Source organism: Netta rufina (assembly GCF_964035555.1).
Source record: "Netta rufina genome assembly, chromosome: 16".
Taxonomy (NCBI): Eukaryota; Metazoa; Chordata; class Aves; order Anseriformes; family Anatidae; genus Netta; species Netta rufina.
Window position 1 is genome coordinate 8,936,844 of NC_140140.1, and position 22,927 is coordinate 8,959,770.

A 22,927-nucleotide genomic window follows, 5' to 3' on the forward strand; every position below is an offset into this window, starting at 1 on the left:
ATCTTCCTGAACGAGCTGGGTCTCCTGAAACTGGCTTTTCAAACAGGCAGGCACCTGGGCCAGCCGGGAGCGTGGTGGCACCTGAATCTCCACCTTGTGGCAACACAGATGCCACCTGCAGCTGCTCCTATGCTGCTCCCCAGGGCTGATGAATACCTTTATATTACGATACAAAGCTCAGATGGCTTGGAGAACGCAATCCTGCATGAAGCTGCAGTCTTGCAAGAAGCCACCAATAAAGCGAAGGACGGCAGAAGTTGCCATCTCCTATACAGTTTAAGCTTCCCGCGAAGACAGCTAGCAAACTGCTTATAGCAAAGTCTAACGAAGCAGGTCCACACTGATCAGCAGGGAGCACTGATCATTTCTCACACGTGCATTTCCCATTTAGCCACATTAAAGGGCCACAATGCAGCTTGACCTCTACACTTAATTCTGTCAGAACACATCTTGGACTGATCAAGGCAGGACTAACTCAGGTGCATCACACCTGGCATATATGGATGAAATAGAGAAGTTGCATAAAATTTATTTTTCCACCTTGTTTTACAACATTCCCTTTTAAGTTCTTACACATCTGCAACATATAACTCCACAGAACAATAAATAATTGGCATTCATATTTCTCTTGAATCAAGAGTATTTACATGTTGTTTAAGTAGATGACAAGTACAAAACATCAGCATCACAGTAAATATCCTTTTGACAACAGAATCCATTTCCCCAATTAAAAATTAAATTAAATTAACATTAATTTTTAACAAATTTTAACAATTAAAAATGTTCTCAAAGGCATATAAGTACACAAGTTGTAGTAGGCAGTAGTAATGGACCATATTGGCAAAGCTGTAGAACCCAGGATTTCGTGCAAATCAGAGTTTATTAACTTTGAAATAACTAATAATAAATAAAAATGAAAAGAGCCCATCCAGCTCACACTGACGATTCTAGAGGGCACTCAGCTGGCCCTAGCTATGCAGCTGTGGAGACAAGTCAATCCCCATCTGAACAGCTGTGCACAAAGGATGTGTGACGGTGAGCTGCATGCAATATAGATCACATACCTGGTTCAGAGCACTGCTTGTGCAAACTAAGGATTTATTATCTGAAGATGCAGCAGCTCTCTTTAAAAGATAAAGCCAGAACACAAGCTTTAGGGATTCACACATCTAATTCACCAGGGCTCCCTGACAAACAGCCCATCTACAGCAAAATTTCCATCAAGAGTTGCAGTGAGCAAGATAGTTTGTCACAGTATTTAATTGTGATAGTTCAGCAGACTGCAGAAAAATGCCTCTGATACTGCTCAGTTTGGTCCGACCACAGCTGTAGCCCTCAGCATGTAGCTCTCAACTCTGAGGGGACACCAGGGATGTCACTCATCACTCCCCAGCCCAGTTCTGATAAGACCCTGCCCAGATTTGAGCTGCTGAACACAGGATGTTGCATTTCAATTGCAGTATGAGCTGAACAAGTGTTTGCAAAGAGAAATGGGGCAAACCCTACAGAGGAAACATACCCAAGAGTTAAAGAAAAGAAAAAAAAAAAAAGAGGTTGTTAAGCACCTGGAATTACTGCAGTGATGCAAGAAGAGAACAGTGCATATCACAAAATCTGCACGTAACTAACCACCAAAGCAGCACATCACAGAGCACAGGCTTCCCTACAGCAGCCAGAAGAAACAAGAACACACCAAGACACACACTGCTATCCTACAGCATCACTTGTAGCGCAGTCCCAAAGCTCACAAGTTATACGAACTGCTGCAGTACGTAAACCAGAACAACAACAAAAAAAAAAAGGAACAAAAAGAACACTAAATCTACAAACAAGATACTACATACAAGAAAACAATGCTTTCACTCTCAATAAGCACAAATGATGAGCATACTAGATGAAAAAGATTAATTTAAATTTCCAGCAGAGAATACATTTATTCAGATGTACAGTAAGTATGAACGTATGTATTAAACTTTGCTTTTAAAAACATTTTTAAATAACTTAAGAGAAATATATTTCAGACAAAGTGCTAAACTTGAAAAATACAACAATCATTCCTCTCTCCGGCTGTTTGTTAGTTGGCAGTTTTAATTTTCTGATTGATTTAAAAAATGCAGAGAGAAATTACTTCCTGGATTTACAACCTTGTGCAAAAAAACTAGCTGTAAAGGAACATAATCCCCACCCCAGGACACAGCTACAGATTAGTCTCAATGCCACTAAATATGCATTCATTATTAAAGTTATGATTCAATAAATATTACTGAAATCACAATTCACTCCCTTTCTTGGTGTAGGCTAATATTTTGCAAATATGGTCCACTCAGTGTAAACTGTATTGACTTCAGGAAACAGTGAATTCTACCATACATACGTCTCAAATATTTACATACAGTAGCATGGCACTGTTATTTTTGCAGGACATTGAACTACTAATACACGCTAGATAGGGACAGGGATTTTACAAAGATGTGTATCATGATGTATTTTCCAAAGAACAAGAGGTACTTGACTTCTCAGTCACAAGAAGCTGACAAAAAAAAAAAAAATGATTCTTGTCTTTAAATCTATTTAAATCAAATGCTGACTGGGGACTCCAGAACAGCTGCATGTCTGACAGTATCCAGGAACTGTAGCAAGTCACAATAAAGACAACATGAGGTACCTTTTGGCAATAATTCACAGACAGCTGCTAGCCCAATTGTTCCGATATAGAGCTGTTCGGGCACTGCTTTTCTTCTTTGAGACAAATCAATGAGAAGTATAGGACTTTGAAGCCCCTACCCAATGCATGTCAAAATAGTAGGAATATATATTATTATTCTTTTTAGGAAAAAAATTAGAAGAGAATGAAAGGCAAATTTACAAATTATTAAAAGGTGACTGCTAAGAATTAGCTACATTTCCTTGGTCAGCAGGTTGTTTCTAAAGGTGGTTGCCATGTATTAGGATTTCAGACAAGTGCCTAATCAGAAGACTGGCACAAAAGAAAAAACCTTGTCTTAGATTAAAGGGTGTTGGCTGTTCTTATTCCTGAAGGATTTTGAAACATAACTTCCTAAATTACAAGGGTTTCCCCCACATGAACTAATGACAAGGCCATATGGACTTGCACCTTCCTCTCACCCCAAGCTACACGCATTATGAATTTCTCTATATAGCTTTTGGAACTTGCTTCCTCTCTTTCATATTTCCTCTCAGTAACTGCGAACAAGGAAGGCAGGTCAGGTTGTCCAAAGCATTCCTCAGAGAAATTACCAAAAATCAACCACGTAAGTCATGGCAATCTTAGATCTAAAAATTCAAGACGTGCTGCTATAGATCAACGCAGATCAATGCTCTCCCTTTAAAACAACACTCGGATTTTCCACTGATTTTCACACCAGAGCTTTTCATGCAGCACTGTGCTGCTTGCGACAGCGTCTGTAGCAATGGCAACAGAAGTTGGCAGTCCATTAAAGGGGTTCAGCATGGCACAGAGGCAACCAGGGAGCTTCTGCTCCTCACACCAGTGCTGTTGCCTGGACCTGGAGGGGCTGCCTCAAGAGACAAGCGGGAGTTCAGGCTCTGGGCTCTGCCGTTCCCTGTCCCTCCGTGCAGCTGATCAGCGACGGCGCCAGGCTGTGCCCGCCACGACAGTGGTTTTTGTGATGTGGGAACAAGACAGCAAGCAACTAATTTATCACAGACTAAACAGCCATTAGATGAGGATGGCTGCCACTATAAAAGCTCAGCCATGCTTGATGCACAGATCCAATGGTGAATGGTTCCTGCAACCCTGTCACTCTCCTGAACAGCCTGTGCACGTGTTGCCCTCCTCACTGTGTTATAAGGGGAACAATGCTTATTATGAAAACAAAACTAATTGAGTTTTTGAAAATTAAAAACAAGTATACTGCTCTGCACATGAGCCTAATACCTTTGTACAGACCCTGCTCCTGCCTCCCATTCAAGTTTTGGTTTTAGACCAACACAAGCGCAAGGTTCTCAAAAACTCCCTTTGCAGGGAGGGCGTCAAGAATGACATCCACCTAGGAGTGCCTCAGCTTATTTGCAGCTCATCTTCACTGTTTCACCCTAACAGGAAACAGATTTTGTGTAGTTGTGAGGAGTAGCAGCTCTGTGACCTTTCCTTTCAGTCTCCGAGGATTCAAGACATGTCTGCCACATTGTCTGTGGAACACTACAAGTCTCTTCTCACGTTGTCAACACATTTCAAGTCTGATCAAGTGCAAATTTCTTTTCCAAAGAGGATTTGCTTTAGTTTAGATAATTTTGTCCTATACAAATAAATACAGAGTAAAGTTATTATGTCACCAGCTCCTTTTAACAGGCAGCACAAGAACTAAACAAAACTGAATTTCTTCATTTTAGATTACATTTCTCTGTATTTATCGATGGCTGGATACCACCAAAATCACCAGGGTGACCACATTTCAACTGAAGGAAAATCTCAGACATGCTCAGATTCTCCAGTGTGTGTAGATTCGACGTGCTGGAGCCCCATTATGGGAACAGCATGCCATAAATCAGGAATCAGCTGTCAACAGTATAGTGCATCACCTACGTTAAGGGATTTCCAAGATGTAAAAAGAATGTACCTACTTGAATCAAAAAAAATAAATAATAAAACTACGTTACACAATGCAAGGAACACCACAGATACTTTTAAAATGTAACTTAAAAATTGTCGAACATATACTCCAAGGTCAGTTAGCAGCTTTTGGTACTTTTAACCACGCATGAGGAATCAATCATCATTGCAGTTGCATGCATTTGACCCCAGTTAAGTTGAACAAAAGTGACAAAAAGTGGATGAACTAACAAGTGCCTCCACCCTCAAAAAATCCTTCCCTTGTATCGTTAGGTTTCCGTTTGTAGTAGTTGTGAAGTCTTTTTCAATAAAGCAGCATGTAATAGAGATTACTACATGATCCTTATGCAAATATCAGACGTATTCATTATAGTAACAACTACATGATTTTTGTCTCTCAGCCATGTGCAATATTCATCTCTGGTGTGCAAGAAAAGCAGCCCTAAGATGTGAGCTTTGAATAGCTTGGGGGAGAAAACCTTCGCCTCAGGTACTTCAGGACGTAGAGGGGAAGGCAGCTCACCAGAGTGATGACGGTGACTTTCCACAAGAATGACAAAGTTGCAATGAAGTAAACATCTGTAAAAAGAGAAGAGCAGAGTCAAGAAAGAAGGGAAGCACATTCTGGGAAGAGGTACAGAAAAGCCATACAATCTAACAATGCAGCTTAAACAGCCTCACCTTCTCCACACACACAGAATTTCAAAGCTCATGCAGTCCCTGGTTCCTCACTTTTCTGCCTTTCTCTTTCACAGAAGATTCAGCTTTCTGCATAACTCATTCCCTGTAGGATTCCAGCAGGGCACATAACCCATCACAGACAAGCACACAGATATTCCTCATCTGAAACTGGGATATCCATCTGCTGGCAATACTGAGCTTCCTTTAAATGGACTACTTGTACTCTGGGACTTGTCCTCTGCTACGTGGCTGGTAGTCCAGCAAATACATCTCTTAACTCAGTCATGGTATCTCAGAAGTGTTACAAAAATAGCTGAAGTATTGTTCAAAATAGGGCTGGTATACCCGTATTCGTGAGATCTAGCCCACTGGGAAGTTATCTTCATTGTCTTCAGAGGATACAAAGAGTTTATGGAAGAAGTAGTGACATCTTGTGGCTTCCTGAACAAACCCTGGATCAAACCGTATGGACCTGATACTTGCAAACAGACAACTACCAGAGTAAATCTGGAAATTTAGAATTCCTCACCTTTTTCCCTTTAGCCAGGGAAACTAAAATGATTAGCTGTCTTCCAGGTAAATTAAAAAAAAAAAAAAGCAAATGAACAAAACAACAACAAAAAACACAAGAGAAGAGTCCCCACTGAAGCAGATAGAATTGGGTAACTTTACTTCATCCAGTTAGAAGATGGCATCTTTCAAATCAACAACAGAGGATAACATTTTTAGTTTCAAGTTCAGTTCCCACATGGAAATAAAAGACCACTATTCCACACGACAGGTGATATGCAGTGGAGCTCTGAAAGCAAGGATGAGATTCACTGATCAGCACAAAGCTTACTGACTACCTTACCTTTATCTCCTCTAGTGTTTGCTACGAGAAGGAACCATAAAATATCCTTCAGAATTAAAGAGTTTGCTCTGGTCAGAACCACTGTCATTATAATCATGTTAACTTCCTCAACAGCCTTTGAGTTCATGTCCTTACAGTCCAGGTCATGAAGCAACTGGTTGGTGAAAAAAGGCATTTAACCTTACCGATAAACTCATGTAAGAAGACCAGGGAAGCTATGTAGCAGGAGAGACTAAGCAGCTCAGCCACTATCATGAGCCAGTGCCATGTCTGGATTGTCAATGCTACCATCAGCAACTCGGTGAGAATCAAAGATGTGAAGGAAATGGCGACAATGTGGACAAATTCAGATTCAAAGAGGAGGAGTGCTCCATACATAATGATGCTACCTGCAAAAGAGTAGACCAATTTGGATATTTTTTTAAAAAACAGCTGAAGCTCTAAAACCCACTGCTAAGTCTTGGAAAGGCTGAAACATAGTCATGAAACCTGTTAAATGTAATGACAATGACCTAGTTACTATTTAGGAGACAACTGATAAGACAAGGAAAAGTTACTGCAGAGGTACCCAGACTTTTATGATAATCTATCATATTAATAGACACATGGAAATAGGAAATTAACACACACTATTTTGGCAGCTGGTGACTTCTAGCATCATGAAACTCTATCCTTCCAGAAAAGCAGCTGGTCACTACTCAGAAGCTTAAAGATATCAAATACTTCTAAATCCCACTGCACTGCCTCAGTGCCCAGATAGAAGTAAGGTGTTATGAAGCTCAGTTGATACAAGTTAGTTTCTTTTTTGTACTACTTTGGCCAAGTTCTCTCCCCTTGACACTTTCCCCTAAAAGAAGGGCACACTAAAGCACACCATTAATGATGTATTGTTGTGTGCTTCTATTCTAGCTATAAGCCAGGGAATGCTCAAAACACCCTGCACAGCCACCTGCATAAATAACTCATGTTAGCAGCATGAGTAATCTGCACCAACATCCATCACACTAGGCTAGTTTCGGAAGGGAAAACCTGCAAGTGACTAGAGCTCGAGCCACAGAGTTCAAATCCAGCTGTGAACTTTCCAAAATTTAGGGCTGCTCAAGTTTTTGGTTAGGCTCATCTCTGCTAGCAACTAGTCCAATTGTTTGGCCTGATGTTTTTTAGTTATTTAGCACATCAGAAGTGAAGTCACTTTAACCAAATATTGTAACGAGATAGTGGTCTCAGCTCAAGGATAAATCTTTCCCTCAATGCATCACCCTCTGGCTGTAGCTTTCCACCACTTGTGAGTTTTCTATAAATGCCTTGGCTTTGCCATCATATTTATACAGCAACAGAAGACCGTTAGCCCTGTCAAAGGGTTCTACTGTATTAGATTTCAGAAGATAATGCTAAGAGAGCTTTTGTATTCTTGGCTTCACTCCCTACGGAGGATGGTAACATCATTTAAATCAGTAAGAACTAGCTGCTTATTTTGGCACATTTATGTTGACTGTTGTTGATAAAGGAGTTTTGGAAAACAAGAAATTTTGTCACAGGATCATGTTACCATTTTTAGCTTTATAGCTCAGCGTTATGTATACTTTTTCCATGATACCCTGATTAACCGTTAAAGTATTAGAGTTTGAGGTTACTTAATTTAAAAAAAAAAAAAAAAAAAGACAAAATGAAATAAAAAGACTTTGTAGAGTCATATATCCCTATCCCCACATCCACTTTTGTAAAATGGATGCATTGTAATTAAGGTATTTGCTCAACTCTCCTAGCAGGCTATGTAGAGTACATGTATATGTGATATGATCAAGACCTTGAGCTCTACTCTAATCCTTAATTACAAATGGCTATGAAGTAACCAGAGCTATTGCCACTGCTAATAAACAGGGTTTAGATAAAATACACTAATCCACAGATTCTGTTTTGCATACTGACTAACCAGCATAACCCATACATTTGGAAACCTTTTTCAAAACAAAGGAAGAGTCTCCAGCTCTACTATACAGATGGAACAATTACAGCACCAAAAGGAACTTGCACAAAATCACAGAGTTGTCCCGATGGAAAAAGGCAAAATGTTTTGAACTTCGACATCACACCACTGTGACACTGTTGACCAGTTGCTGCCAATATTTAGCTTTAAACTGTTTCTTGCTTTGGGAATGCTACCAAAATTTTCTGAGACAAAAAACAAACAAAAAAAAAAAATATTGATTCAATAACCTAAGGATCCATTGCTAAATTCACTTCCTTAGCTTCTCACAGTATAAATAGATATTCTGTACTCATCAAAACATATAAAGGCATAAGCAGAAGCTGATTTCTTACCTTGATAGATGCTTATTAAGACCCATATCAAAAATGTTTTGTATGACAATGGTCGTCCCTAAAAGAGGGAATAAAAAAAAACCAGCTCTGTTAGGGTTTTCTTTTATGAACATTCACTTACAGGTCAACCCACCAATTAATAAAAGGGAATTTGAAGGTGATTTGGAAAGAAACCAAACCAAACCAACCAACCCTGAAGTACTGTCTCTTTATTCTCATTTTTCATGATGTGCAGAGGACGCCTGGGACTGTGGAAGCTCACTGCTTGCACAGTACCTCTTCCTTACTGCACACACAATTAATTCAATGCAACGATGTCTCATGAGTTTAGTCACTGTACTGTGAAATATAAGATGTGTGTATACACAAATATATGTATATATTAATATTATATTTCTATACACACACAAATCACATCATATTGAAGGCAGATAGGTTTTAAAAAAAAGCTTCTTCAGCCAACACAGCTATACCAGTACAAAAAAACCTATGTTTAGACCAGGCCTAAGGATGGTTGGAGAATTAGTGGTTTATGACATCAGAGACAACATACAAGTGAAACCAGATGGAGACTTATTCAGACTGTTGGAAAAACAGGCTTTGCTTCTGAGAGTATCTGTTTAACAGAAATCCTTGAGGGAAAGGATCTGTTGAAGACTCAGTCCATCCTTTCCTTCAATTAAGAAAGATGTTCCCAGTCCACATACCCAGTTATTCAAAAAATTTTCCAGAAAAGAAAAAAAGAGAACCAAAGACAAGATTTACCTTCCCGATATTTCTATGGTAAGTATCAAATAAAGTTTCCTTTGTCTAAGGAGAAGGAACTCTGTCTTTCATGCTTAGGCAACAACAAAAGGCACAGCAACCAAGCTTTTAGACGATCCCCTTAGATGATCCTTAAGGCAAATTTCCATTCAAGAAATTATGTGATAACCTCCTTCCCTCATGAAATTAATAGATCCCTTACCCCTATGACCCCCACCCCCCTTTTCTGGCTTCAGGAGAGTGCAAATTCCCTGACAATTTCTCTTCTCCCTTTATTTTGGAACAAATCAGTAATATTAAATACTTTGAATTTCCTGCAGAATACAACTATTATTTCTCAGCCATTTTTAATAAGTTGTATTTTATGCAGCATTCAATAGCAAACTGCACTAAAATCTGGTTATATCCGTTAATTCAAATTTGCCTTTAAAATAATTTTGCTTGAAAATATATGATATGGCCAACAATGAGTTCTGTATCTACTGAAAATACATTTGATTTAAAACATTTAGAGAGTTTCTAATCAAAACAAGTATTTTGCCTGAAACCAAAACATACGAGAGTCTCCCACACCTTAAGAAGATCTTTGTAGAGTTCTGGGTACAACATTGCAACTTCAGATTTAACATCCTTGTCCAGGACTAGGGAAAACACTGGAAACATTGTGTAAATTGTGGAGTACCTGCGAAGAAGGTTAAAGACCAAAAATTAGCTAAGATCTAGATGAGCAAACAAAAACGCTAATCTTCAGAAAGAAAATACAGTACAGTAAACTCAAAGTACTAAATAACGTCCGTATTATAAAAACTTCCAAAGGGAACACACTAGAGTTTTGCATGTAGGAAAAACCTGCAGGATTTGCTTTCTGAATAGCTTTTGATTAGAAACATTCACAGCTACATGACTGTTTCAAGTACTGCAACTGGTGTTATAGGTTTATTAATGGAGCCAAGGACAGACCTGTCCCCACCCTAAATTCCACTCCACAGTTTGGGCTGAGTCCTGTTCGCACCAGAAGGGAGTGGGGATGAATTTGCCGTTTGTTTTTTAATCACATAATGGATAGCTTATAGAGTAATGGGATTGCAAGTGCAATACCAGTATATTTTACTGCTATCTCTCAGTTTACTGTATCAGCTGATTCCTCCCATTGAAGATTTTGTGTTGTCCCCTTAAAATGACACTGTCAGGAGCTGGGCACTGGCTCCCATTGCTGCACAGCCACCAGAGCACCAGGACTGTCTTTCTACTTTTGCCAGGATTGAAGGAGCTCTTTCTGGAAGATGCACTGCTGTAACCTTCCAATATTCTGAATTTGAGACATTCTCCTTCTGGAAAGGATTCTAGACGTGACTGCACTGCCTTGGTGGCTTTGTTCAACACAGAGGGACACAGATCACACCTGCCTTCTGAAGCAGTGCTGTGAAATATGCAGAGCAGAGATGTGCATGCCTTGCATGTTAATTAGCCCAAATCTATCATTACACATATGTTTTCCACACTATTAATAAAAAAGTGAGCTCTTACCCAATGATGAGAAAGCCTTGGTAGAGGGGAACTGAAGCAAAGTAAAATACGGATGAGAAAACAGCCTAGAAAAGAAAATAGAAACTTTTCAGGCATTAAATAATGCAGTTAATGTAACAGCTTAAAAATATGGCCTGTTCAAGCTGGAAAGTACTTTCAGTGGGTTCTCCAAATTCCCGAAACTAAGAAGAATGTAATATCAACCCTTTTATTCCTACGCAAACCTTGGATGAAAACTATGTTTAAGGGCAAACACTGAAGAACTGGACTTGGAAAATTTTTTGTAATATAATTCCACAGAAAAGAGCATAAAGAGTTTCCTTCGAAGCCCATTCTTTTGATCAAAGCCATCCAAATGTTGTGAAGGACAGGTGCATACTTATTTATGTCTCATTCCCTAGATTATGCCTGCACTATGTAAAAATAATTTTTGTCAGTTACAGAAATCATGGGTTTGTTTTCTGATCTTGTTTTTAGCTTGGGATGTCTCTTAGGTTGCCTCTGCTGAAGGGGAAGCTAGATCATCCTCTCGAGTTTGAGCCTTTTGTCTCTAGTTATCCCTCTTTAACACATTTATTCTAAAAAGGTAGAAAGGAAGAATGAGCCTTCTGAAAAATATCAAGTGCTTTACTAAAAAGCTTTAGTATTTTTTATGCATGCAATTATACTCTACAGTGTGGAAATAAAAGTCCCAAAGAGCAACCTTCATCCTTAACAGCAACTTTCACTCCAGTCACCACAGCTAAGAACAGAATATGGATTACAAACTCTTAAAATCTCTTTCAGCTCTCCCTGTCAACTGGCAATTGCATTTTTGTTATACTGGGGCTCTGCACACACGAGCAACATAAATTTCAAGACTACTAAATCTGTTTCTAAGGTTCTCTTTGGAACGAAGAGGAACAGACTGCCTCCACATTGCTGTTAGCAAGCTGCTGAGCACTTGGGGAGGTTAAAATGTGCTTCAACAGCCTCCTGGGAACACTCTGCACCACATCAGACCAAGCTTTCGGGAACCTCATCAGGTTCTGAGCCAGGTCCTCAGCCAGATGCTTAACTACAGTCCCACTATTTGAAGTCCTTACCTAAAACACACCTGAAATTAAGTGCACTTAGCAGAATATTGTTCTCCTTCAGATTTTCAGTACTTTTTGGCATTACTAAAATCAGCAATGCCATACTGTATCACAGCAATGTTTCCTAGGGCAGAATATTGTTTGTCCAGTTTTGGAGAACTTGCTGATCTTCATCCAATACCAGGAGCTTGTGTGTTTTCATAACAAAGTAACAGTCTGAAGTTCCCAACCCAAGAAAATTTTCAGAAGAAAAAATAACTGCATGCAAACTGAAAAGCAGAACCTTTGCTTTTTGCTTTTTTTTCTACCTCTTCAATGGAAAAGCCCACACGACAGCCCACTGACCTGCATTGTACTGATGCACAAGCTCCTGTGGATTACAAACTGACTGAGAGCTGCTGACCGCTTGTAGCTGTTCCGTCCATGCACCATCAGCAAACGACCCAGATGTTTAAACTGAGTGATAGAGAAATCTGCTGCAAGTGATGCTTGTTTGCCTTCCTGTGTACAATAGCAAGCAAAATTATAGGGAAATCATTTTATTATTGGGGAAAACTATATATATATATATATTATTTGCTAGTCATCACAACAGAATTTCCAGGAAAAATTGCAATTCATTAGGTGGAGGAGAGTATTACCTCAGCATTTCTGCCTTCCACCACAGCCTTTACTTAAAGAGCAAAAATATGAAAAGAATTCCCATTTGAACCCTGGCCTCTGATTCTAATCAACCCTCTGGACTATGATTCACAACATGGATGTTAACATGACACTCATTTTATACCAGGTCAGTTTTGAACACAAATTTTCAGTCTCAACAGTTCACTCAATTTTAATGTTTTGGCATACTGCAAGCAGAGTCTTTCACCCCCATTAAATTCAGTCCTTTTGCTCAAAACAACTCCACATGCATGAACTAGAACTCTACCCTAGAGTTTGCTTTCTAAAATAATACACACTCTACAGATAAAATATAACCCATTTTTAATTCTAAGAGCAATCATAACCCCAGCATTTGGAGCACCAACACACGATTAAAAACCCCAAATTAACCATGGTGGTTCAAGTTCAAGGAATCTCCCAAGAATCAAATTAGAAACTTCAACTCTACTAAAACTATTTGTCACTTCATTTTTGGTTGGATGATTATTCTTGTGGAAGCTTCTCACTTTCCTGCACAAATTTCTGAGGATTTACTTAAGAGATACTTGCTAACTAGTTTCTGAATTGCCATTAGAAGTCTTATTAAGCATGAGAATCTCACCTTTCCTTCAACTCCAACACCACAGTCAGCCTCTTGAATCATGCTAACATCATTCCCTCCATCACCTGCAGGTCACAGCACAGATGAATGACATTGGTAGTTAAGCAACAGATCCAACTTGCAACCTAACCAAAGGCATCTGGGCCAGGCTGTAACATTAGAAGAAACACTGAACCTTATTAACAAAAGCAGGAATTTAAACAGAACTTGAGAATTTGAATTCTTAAAGAAGTGGTTTGATTTTTTTGTGTGTTTTTGTTTTGTTTTTAATAGACCTGTATGAATTCAAGGCCACTGATCAGTTAAACTGACTAGTAGGTGTACTATTTTACATACAATGATGAAATAAAGCTCCTGTTAACAATAACACTGTATCTGACAAAGTTCAAACTCTGTTCTGCAAAGGTATCACCCCAAATATTTATGAGTTTCCATATGCAAAACTTGATTTTACCAATCATCCTTCCCCCAGAAAAAAACAAAGAACCTGTTCCTTAGCTCAGCATTTCCAGGTGTTATGGGATGACACGGGACTGTTCACATTAAAAAATAAAAATAAAAAGACTCCATCCTACACGGCCACTCAACTCTAACTAGAGCAGTGCTGTTTCTGAAACACTTATAACAGATTTCTTATTGCACAGCTGCATAGCCAAAACACGCTTTTCTGACTTCAACCTCTGGCTGCTTGCAGCCTGAAGCTGACATAAGTCAGGCTTTTAAAGAAAAACAACAGTTCACATGCTTAAAACACTTTTCAGTCTTTTCATACCAGCCACAGATGTCCCCACAGAGTCTAAAATCTTAGACTCTGCCTAATGTAGGAACAAGAGGTTGAGCAGACTAAAAAGGAGGCAAAACTGTTTTTCAAGTTTCTCTCAAGTCCATTACCTACGGCACAGGTGAGCTTGCCAGTCCTTTCCTGCAGCAAACGCACGATCTGGGCTTTCTGTGTTGGAGCACATCTACAGCAGACAACGGCAGGGCACTGGCACGCCAGCTCCATGAACTCATACTCGTAGTATTTCAGACACACCTAATTTACAGAGATCACAAGCATCAATCACTACGTTTGTGCTATGTTTCTTTACAAATCAGAAATCAGCGACAGGGTGTTGGGGCTGCTCCTGAACAGTCTGGGGAGCTCTCAGCCTACCTCCAGCGAGTCGCCAGAAATAACAAGTGCGCAGTCATGTTTCCGGCGGAAGGCATTCAGCTCGAGATGGGCTTCTCCACGGTTAGTCACCTGGAGAAAAACATGGCAGGGAGGAAGAGTTTGTTTGTTTTCACCCCAACAAAGCAAACAAGTCTCAAGGAGAGCAAAAGCAATATGGACAGGCAGCACACTGATAAATAAAACCTCAAGGGGATAAAAAGCTGGGTCAAAAAAACATAAATAGTCTGGGTCTGCTGCTGGAACAGAGCTCTGATCTCAGCACCCCTCCTGTCCTGGCATTTGGTGACCTGAACAGGTCTTGAGAGCAGTACACGGGTATTACTCACTAGTCTGAATATATGGATGTCCTGTGTCCTTGTCACCAAATGAGCGTTCTTCGCTGTACACGTGGCTGTCTCTAGCTTATCCCCGGTCAGCATCCACACCTAAAATCCAAGTATTTAATATATTAAACACAAAACTTAACAGCCACGTCTGCAAGACATCTAAAATTACTACCTACCAGTTCAGGCATGGAAGAGAACTACTAGGAAATATACATACAAATTATTTCTCTAAAAAAGCCCTATTTTAATATGTACAGAAAATTCTCATGGATGAAAAAAAAAAAAAAAAAAAGCAAAGCTTTTAAAGAGGCTGAATTGCAAAAGAGGTTACAAGCTGAATAGCATTTTTCCACCTGCAATATTTCAAGATTCTGCTGATAAAACCCACTAAATGCAAGCTAAAGAATGTGTATGCGTGTGTTAATGTGTCCCACCCCAGCTATTTCTTGTACGCTGAAATAAGCAGGCCTTGCTGCAGAAATATCCCTCATGGCCCTGCCTCAAATGTGGATGATGCAACTGGGGTTAGCTCACTGCTGATGTGTGCGTCTGGAACAGACTGAGTTGGTTTTGTGTTAGTCTTTTTTTTTTTTTTTTTTAAATATATATACACACACACTGCTCTTTTTATTTTCTGCTGGTGGGGGGCATTTGAAAGCAATGTCAGCCGCAATATTCAGCAGCAATAATATATTATAATCTGGCAGGGAATTCCCTCAATACTGTAAATATATGTTTTCTATTCTTTTCTTTTTTTTTTTTTTTTTTCTCTATTTCCCCCCCCTCCCCCCCCCCCCGGTTTTTCAGTGTTTTTATTCTTTCAAGACAACGCCCAAGAATATTCAACTATTCAACTAAACTTTTTTAAAAATGCACAGGGACTCATTTATTTAATAATCTGAGGTTGGAAAATGATTTGATCTTAACAAGATGGTCCCTGTAATGAATTACAAGACTGCCTTCAGTTCTGATTTGCTTTTTGCATGCTATACCCTAATCAACATACCACCATAACAAGCACAGCCCCGCACAACCCACGCTGCACCACAACGCCCACTGCAGCCAAGGTGAGAAAACAATATTAAACTGCTCCAGAGTTACTGGCCAGATCTATATCAGATAAAGCCACAGCACTGCTGAGTAACTGTTTTATCCTGCTCATCTCACTTTGTAGCTCGAGATCATGTTGCTTAAAGGGATTGCTCCAAACAGAAAACACTTCTGGAAGACTGTCTTAAGCCTGGAATTCCAATTCCTATCTAAATTCCAACACACAGCCCTCCCTGCTTTTGTATTTACAGCACAGCTCAATATTTTGCTCGCTTTTATATTTCAAGCAGAAAAGCCACAAGCAGAACATTTTATCTACTTTTACTGCCTGAATCTGAATGTTTAGTCTTTTATTTTTTCCCTTTTTCAAAACCAGAATCTGAATGACAAGTTCTCAGAGAGGAAAACTGAGCAAGAATCCTTCTCTGCCAAGCACAGCTGGGGCCATAAGTGCCTGCGTCTCAGATGCAGGAGCCCAAAAAAATGGGTTTCCAGCCTCTCATTCTCTTGGCTCAGGCACCCTCTAGTGGCTGCTGCAAAGCATTGACCTCCACAGCCGAGCGCTTCACCCCAGCTCCACCGTGTGCCAGAGTCATTGAATCATAAAGGTTGGAAAAGACCTTCAAGATCATCTGGTCCAACCATCACCCTACTACCAATGTCACCCACTAAACCCCACAACAGCCCTGTTGTTTCATGTAACCCCAAAGTTTCCTGCAGCTCCCCTCCTGCACATGCACCTGGTTTCTCAGCGGAAGGAGCCAGAACAGGCCGAGGGAAGAAAAGCACAGAAGATGACGCACTCTCACGTGTCAACTTTTAACATTTCCCACATGTTCTGTACCCAAAGTCGTGCTCAAATGCATCAGCCAGCCTCACTGTTCCTGCTCCCAAAGGGCACTTGCTAGAACATTTCATCAACAGGGCCCCAAACTGTCAGCTTCTGTCTGCAGGACAGTAAACTCCTGAGAGCCTAGGTATTTCTGCCGGGGTAATATTAAATTAGGCAAACCTTAATGCCAGCATTTCTCAGGGTCTCCAGAGTGGGCCTGACATCCGCCTGCAGCTGATCCTCCACGCCGGTGAGACACAGCAGCTCCATCTCCATCTCCAGGCTCTCGATGACCGTGGCCACCTTCAGGGAGCGGTCATGCACACTCAGCTTCGCCTGCACGTAGCGTGCCTGAGGACAGAGCAGAGGTAGCCACAGCCACATGAACGGTCAGCTTGCGTTTTTGTGCAACACAGGGGTTAGCCAGCATGAAGCCCCAAAACTATCTGCTGACTGTCATTCAGAGGTGTCACCTGTAATGGCCCATGAGCACAAGGTGCTGTTACAGAATGGGCCAGAAAATGTTTCAGGTAGTTTTTCTCATTCTGCCCCTATCCCATGCCAGCCAAGCGTCACGGCACACAGCGTGGCACACACACACACAAACCTGGGAACGATGCCATCACACCACAGGTCCAACCACTGCTTTTCTGACTAACACTTCTCCAAACGAGGACAACAGAGAATCCTGAAGCTTCCCACCATCTCACTTCTGCATTTAACCAGTTTTACTTCACATTTTGCCTGCTTGGGGTACAGAAGTTAGCACCGTGTGCAGAGACCCATCTAACATACCCCACGCATGAAGCTTGTGTTTCCATGAAGCATGGCTGTGTTATATGTGGGATGTTTGTAGTTTCCCTGGATGCCAGAATGCAACAATGAAAATTAAAAGCCAACACATTGCCTCAAACAAACACAACTTGTCTAATGAATGATGGATATTTGCAGAATTTATAACCGCAGAAGATTAGAAGGCAGGATTCAGGAACTGTTTTGGAGAGTCCTGGACAGGATCCAGTTTCCTACATATCACTTTAAAAGGCACTTTGATTAAAAGAACAGCAAGACACTGAAAAATGGCAATTCTAACAGAAGGAGTACGGAGATGAGAGGCGGCATTATCATTAGAGGTCTGTGAGAATCACTTCAGTGATTATTTGTTTAAAAACAAAGAGAAAAAAAAACAAACAAAGAACTTACTTCAAAGTCTTGATATTGCTCTTCTGTCAGAGACTTCTTGGCTACAACGAGAACCCTCAGGCCTTCCCTAGCCATGTTACCACACTGGAAAGAAGTATCACATTGTAAACCATAAACTGCATCTCAAGTAAGATGATTTATGCACAGCATTTCAGAGATTGCAATGCAAGATAGCAGGTTAAGAAAATAACCGTCCCATTTGAGCAACCCCAGCAGGTCTATAACATCTGATAAAGTGCATGATAAACTCGAGAGGAAAAAAGGAGATCTGCAATGGTTTGTAATCTATCCCAGTGATCAGAAACAAAACTGTCCCCTCTGCCATATCAACATGGCAAAAACAGCCCCATTGATTTCATTTTCTCCATTTCTAAGTAAAAGGACACAAACCTTTGATTTAAAGACTTGGAATCTTTGGCCACAAACTCTTTAAAATAAGACCAATCCATTATTTCTATGAACTCTGGGGTGTGGGGCTGAGGAATACCAGTAAATGATGCTACTGCTATGAACTCTGTGTCAACATTACTGCTAACCTGACAAACACATCCAAGTACAAATCTGCCAAATGGAGTTTTGAAATCAGACCTTTCAGTCTAAAATAAATCCAGACACAGGATCAAGCCCATGACAAATTAGGTGATCTTGAATAGCAACCCGTCTGGAGCAAAATCCATTTTATTTTTAGAAATTATTCTGCACTAAATATGCTGAACTTGCCACCTGACTTCCTTGTTACTGCTGAAGAAGTAACAAGGCTGAAGATTAACAGTGGATTGCCATAATGCATGATCTTTTGGCCTGCAGGTGTTTTAGCACTTGTGCCCATTTTGGCACACTGACAGCAGAAGCTTTGTCAGGTGTTGCCCTGGAAGGGGAAAAGCACTCTCGGGAGGAACCCTCAGGACCAAGAGAGACCTCCCCATACCTCTTCTTCCAGCCAGTCGTTGTACTGCACAATGCCAGCCATCACCACATCAGCGCCCTTCATATAGAAGGTGATCTCTCCTGTTGATTCATCCTGAAGTTGAGAAGCAGAAGAGTCAAAGTTGGGCCATTATTAGCACATTTGGAGTGGTCTCAGCAAGCTAAGTGATGAGGTTTTTTACACAACAGTCACAAAAATGTCTGTGCAGGGTCAGGCTGAAGGTCCATCTGGCCCAGCATCTTGTCTCAGGGCCAGAACGAGATGCTTATTCAATTACAGTTCAGTTACTTGCAGCAGGAATTTAGACAAGTATGATCAGCTTCTTAATCATCAACATGTGATCCCCGTGCAGCCACCTCTCAATCCCAACAGCGTGTGCCTTTGGAGTAACCTCTAGCCCTCACCCTGAAAACCTGCTTCATACTTACCAGGAACAATAAAACAGATGCACAAAAATTAACAGAGTAAAAGTCACTTCAATTTACCCCGTTACATTATACAACATAAGCATAATTAAAGTTTATGCTTGCCGTGGAAAGGTTAGATTGCTGCTTGCCTTATCTGATAGAAGTAATTTGTAGGCTGCAAGCAAAGCATATTTACATTACCACAAATTAAAAAATCCCTTCTAACCAGGCAGATACCTAAGGAGGTCACAGCTATTAGTATTACAAGCTAATGGAAACCCTGGCAATTTCCTCAAAGGAGACAAAACAATGAGTAAGGAACAAACTGCTCTGTAAACGAAGATAGCCACCAGGGATAGGAAGAAAATAAACTTAACACGCAAGAGCAGAAAGTCTAGAAAGGTCTGGAGATAGACAGCCATGAACAAAGGGGAAGAAATACTTTAGGTAAAATGAGAAATTAAAGAAAAGCACAATGAACACTGCTTTGTTTTTACACTGTTTAATATAGGCGTCAATCCGTTCTGCCATTACAGAAACTCGTGGTGATGGCTCTCACACACGAGGAGTACAAGTCGATAGATTAAAAGCCTGACGTCTTGTGGCAAAACAGTTCACTTGCACAGCAAGGCAAAGCAGCACCTGATGCAGATACTAAAAACCCAAGGAAGAGAAATAAGTGACTTGGCTAGGGCAATTAAGAAGTGGCCAAGGATAATTAAGATACTCTACCAAAGACTTCTGCCAAGCTCAAAGAGCTTTGCAGGTAAGATTCTTATGATTAAGCCTAAGAATGTTTTTCAAAGCCCTGAAAGGTTTAGCCTTCACATACCGATACCCATACATCCCACCTCCCCCAAAGCAGAATACGTGCAACTACCAAAACAAACAAAATCTGCTTAAATAAAACTTTTGGCACTGGCAAAAGGTAAGGGTTTATCTATTAAATTATTTGATTAAAAAGTGTCTAACAACATCTCTGTAGGAAACTGCATGAGGACTCTACTTCCCGTGCTGCAGAACTGGCTTAAGATAGTTTAGAGTTTTTGTCCAATATAAATACTGTATCAGCTATCTCCTTGCATTAGTCATTTCCTCTCACCGAGTTCAGTAGGAGGTTAGTGCGTTCTCATATTATGGTAAGATCACACTATAAATCTACACAAAGATTTGCCAGTTATATTGTTTTGGAGAAGCATCTTTTTCCACCGTGGTCTGATTCTGGCCACAGTTCAAAGGCTTCTTTCAATTCCAGATATGACAATAGCACTATCTTCGCTTCGCAACAAAGACCATTCCACATGGGTAAGGGGAAAAAAGCAGAGAGAAAGAAGAATGGAAAATGTTGTGGTCAAACAAACAGGCCTCTTTTCAAGAAGATAAGTAAGTAAACAGTACTGTAAAGAGTGGCTGCTTTGTTAAAACGGGACTTCTTAGAACTGAAATAATCAGCTACAGAGATGACAGTTTGATCACATATAGAAGATACTGCAAAAATATCCCAAATGAGGCACATCTGCTACTTGTTTTCAATATTAACTACTATTTTATTTACTAAATGTTGTGTGTTGAAGGAGATCTTTTTATGAGAGCCAGAGAGGACTGGACCAGCAGGGGAGACGGGCGTCCCTGCCAAAGAGTTTGGTAACGGCATTGCTGAGCTTGATGCATGAATCACTTGCTGAAATTCTATACCCAGATTATGCTGGCAAGACAATCGCAGTGGCTCCTGCTAGCTGGAAAAATGGCATTTTCTAAGAATGGGCAATATCTGTATGGCTTAGCAGAAAATATTACCATCTTAATTCTACTCGCTGCATTCCTGAGTGTGGTTTCATTCTACAGCTGCTCTCTTCTCCCCTCCTGCACAATGCTTCTGGTGTCTTCTGGACTCTTTATGCTACTTTCTTCTGATCCTTAGACAAGTAGCACAGATTTAGAAGATCTGCTGAAGAGGTAACTAACCACCTTTGCAAGTTGTGTATCAAAACCAACATGACTGCCTATACCTGCATACATGCACATTCAATAAAAACATTTTATTTGACAGTTAGTGATTTTTAAACTGTTTTTAACGCAAATGTAAACCCTGATAGTATTTTGGAGTATACAGGAACATGCTAAGGTAACACTCAAGCAGCCAGCAGCTGCTACTCCAAACCTGGCTCCACACAGGGTGCATAGGAGGCTGTACAGTGACTTAGCAGCAGCTCACAGCTGCAAAATGAAGACACTTCGCTACCAAGCATGATGGAGGAGGCAGTGCGTACTTCTATTAGCAATACCAACCTGTCTTACAGGCTTGGGATCTGGGCCTGATATTGCTCCCACTGACCACAAGTGGGAGTTTTGCCATTTTCTTCAGCAGTACTACATTAAATACAGAAATGCACAATAGGAAACTTTTTCTTCCTAAATGGGAGGAATGTATCTCATGGTTGTTTTAAAAGGCACAAGCTTCAGATCACTGACTTGCATCTTGTCATTTTATCATACATAAAGGGGGGAAAAAAGATCTCCTTTCTACTTAGATACTTTTCTACTTTTTGTTAGATGAGAAAGCATTTCAGAGCATCCGTTTCTCTGCTGAGCACGCAATCACAATTTAAAAGAAGTGTTTTCTTGTTCTGATGGTTAGCCCACTTCTTAAACTTTTGATAAGTACTTTTTTTTTTTTTTTTTGAGGAACTGTTTTATCATAAGTAATGGTAGGGAAAGGTTTTTTATTCCTCCATCTTTTATTGCTCATCTTTTTCTTTTAGGACTCAAAAAGGTTGTCTGAAGGCACCACATCACTTTTACCATTAAAAAAAATAGTCCAGCTGAAGAAATTATGCTTGCTGTATTTAGAGGTACATATGCTATCCTTGCTGCAGCTATCATCCCATGCAGCAGGACACATTTGTGGGACTCTGTGTTCAAACACATTCAGTCAGGTCTCTAGACTCACAGATTTAACACACTGATTACTTTGTACAAGCTCAGCCTATCAGCCCATTTCAACCAGCATTCCTGCCCTCAGGCATGTTTTAATATTCCAAAGCCTGGAACAACTTGAAATACATATTTGTGCCGCTGTACTGAGGCCTGCAATCCAGCACTTAAAAGCAGTTCCTTGAGTAACGGGAGACCCAGGTCCAAAATACTCAGGTGGAATAATGCAAATACAGCCATTTGCGTGAGCTTTAATGAATTTCAATCTGTATGAAACACAGATTGTCATGCATGGGTTTGCAAAAGCTATTGTGTGCACGTTACAGTTCTATCTTTATAACCAATATTGCTGTTACTGAGAGATTTCAGGTTCTCCGTGACATTATTCCTCCATGATGTTGTTTCTGACAGAGGCTGTGTTCCGCCAGACAGCCAGAGAAGTTCATATTTGTGAAGCCTCCAAACATTAGCCAATGAAGCAGACCAAATAAATCTGCTATGGAAGAGGCTCACATACACTACCCTGGTCCCAGCTGCTTCTAATGACAACAAGGACTATTCCACCCACTGTTTTATAACTTAAAATATGAGGCAGAAGATAATCTTACACTCTCTTTCCAGATACCCCCAAATAACTATGCAGCAATCTAGTTTTAGCACAAAGCAAAAGGAGGCAAGGATCAACCTTACCCATTCTCCCCACCCTAAATAACAAGGCTGCAGATCCTATGCAATGATACAGCAAATCATATCTTGCCCTGGATTATAGGTTTCCTATTCGTGTTTTAAATTCCTGGCACCAATTATATGTCTGTACTTTCAGTAAAAAAAATAACAGCAATGTTTTAATTATCTCCAAAAGAAATATTCAAACTGCTTCACCTTGTTTGCTTTGCAGGAAAATGGAAGTGCCTTGCTTCAGCTGGATTGATTTATTTTTCTAACATTGATTTCCTAGCAGTATCTGGAAAACTAATGATGATAA

General features: G+C 40.3%; 1 protein-coding gene across 1 annotated transcript in view; it reads right to left on the minus strand.

The window, feature by feature from the left end:
* Window positions 1–513: 513 nt before the first annotated feature.
* The window catches only part of ATP9A (ATPase phospholipid transporting 9A (putative)), a 61,266-nt gene continuing 38,852 nt past the window's right edge, over window positions 514–22,927 (minus strand). The window contains exons 16-28 of the mRNA XM_084296667.1: window positions 18,602–18,694; window positions 17,674–17,757; window positions 16,651–16,821; window positions 14,589–14,687; window positions 14,242–14,331; window positions 13,977–14,121; window positions 13,086–13,150; window positions 12,164–12,319; window positions 10,743–10,807; window positions 9,789–9,897; window positions 8,451–8,508; window positions 6,314–6,517; window positions 514–5,173 (exon numbers count right to left, since the gene is read on the minus strand). Coding sequence (XP_084152793.1) covers window positions 5,037–5,173; window positions 6,314–6,517; window positions 8,451–8,508; window positions 9,789–9,897; window positions 10,743–10,807; window positions 12,164–12,319; window positions 13,086–13,150; window positions 13,977–14,121; window positions 14,242–14,331; window positions 14,589–14,687; window positions 16,651–16,821; window positions 17,674–17,757; window positions 18,602–18,694 — 1,476 coding nt within the window. The 3' untranslated portion in view covers window positions 514–5,036. The remainder of the gene's footprint in view (window positions 5,174–6,313; window positions 6,518–8,450; window positions 8,509–9,788; window positions 9,898–10,742; window positions 10,808–12,163; window positions 12,320–13,085; window positions 13,151–13,976; window positions 14,122–14,241; window positions 14,332–14,588; window positions 14,688–16,650; window positions 16,822–17,673; window positions 17,758–18,601; window positions 18,695–22,927) is intronic.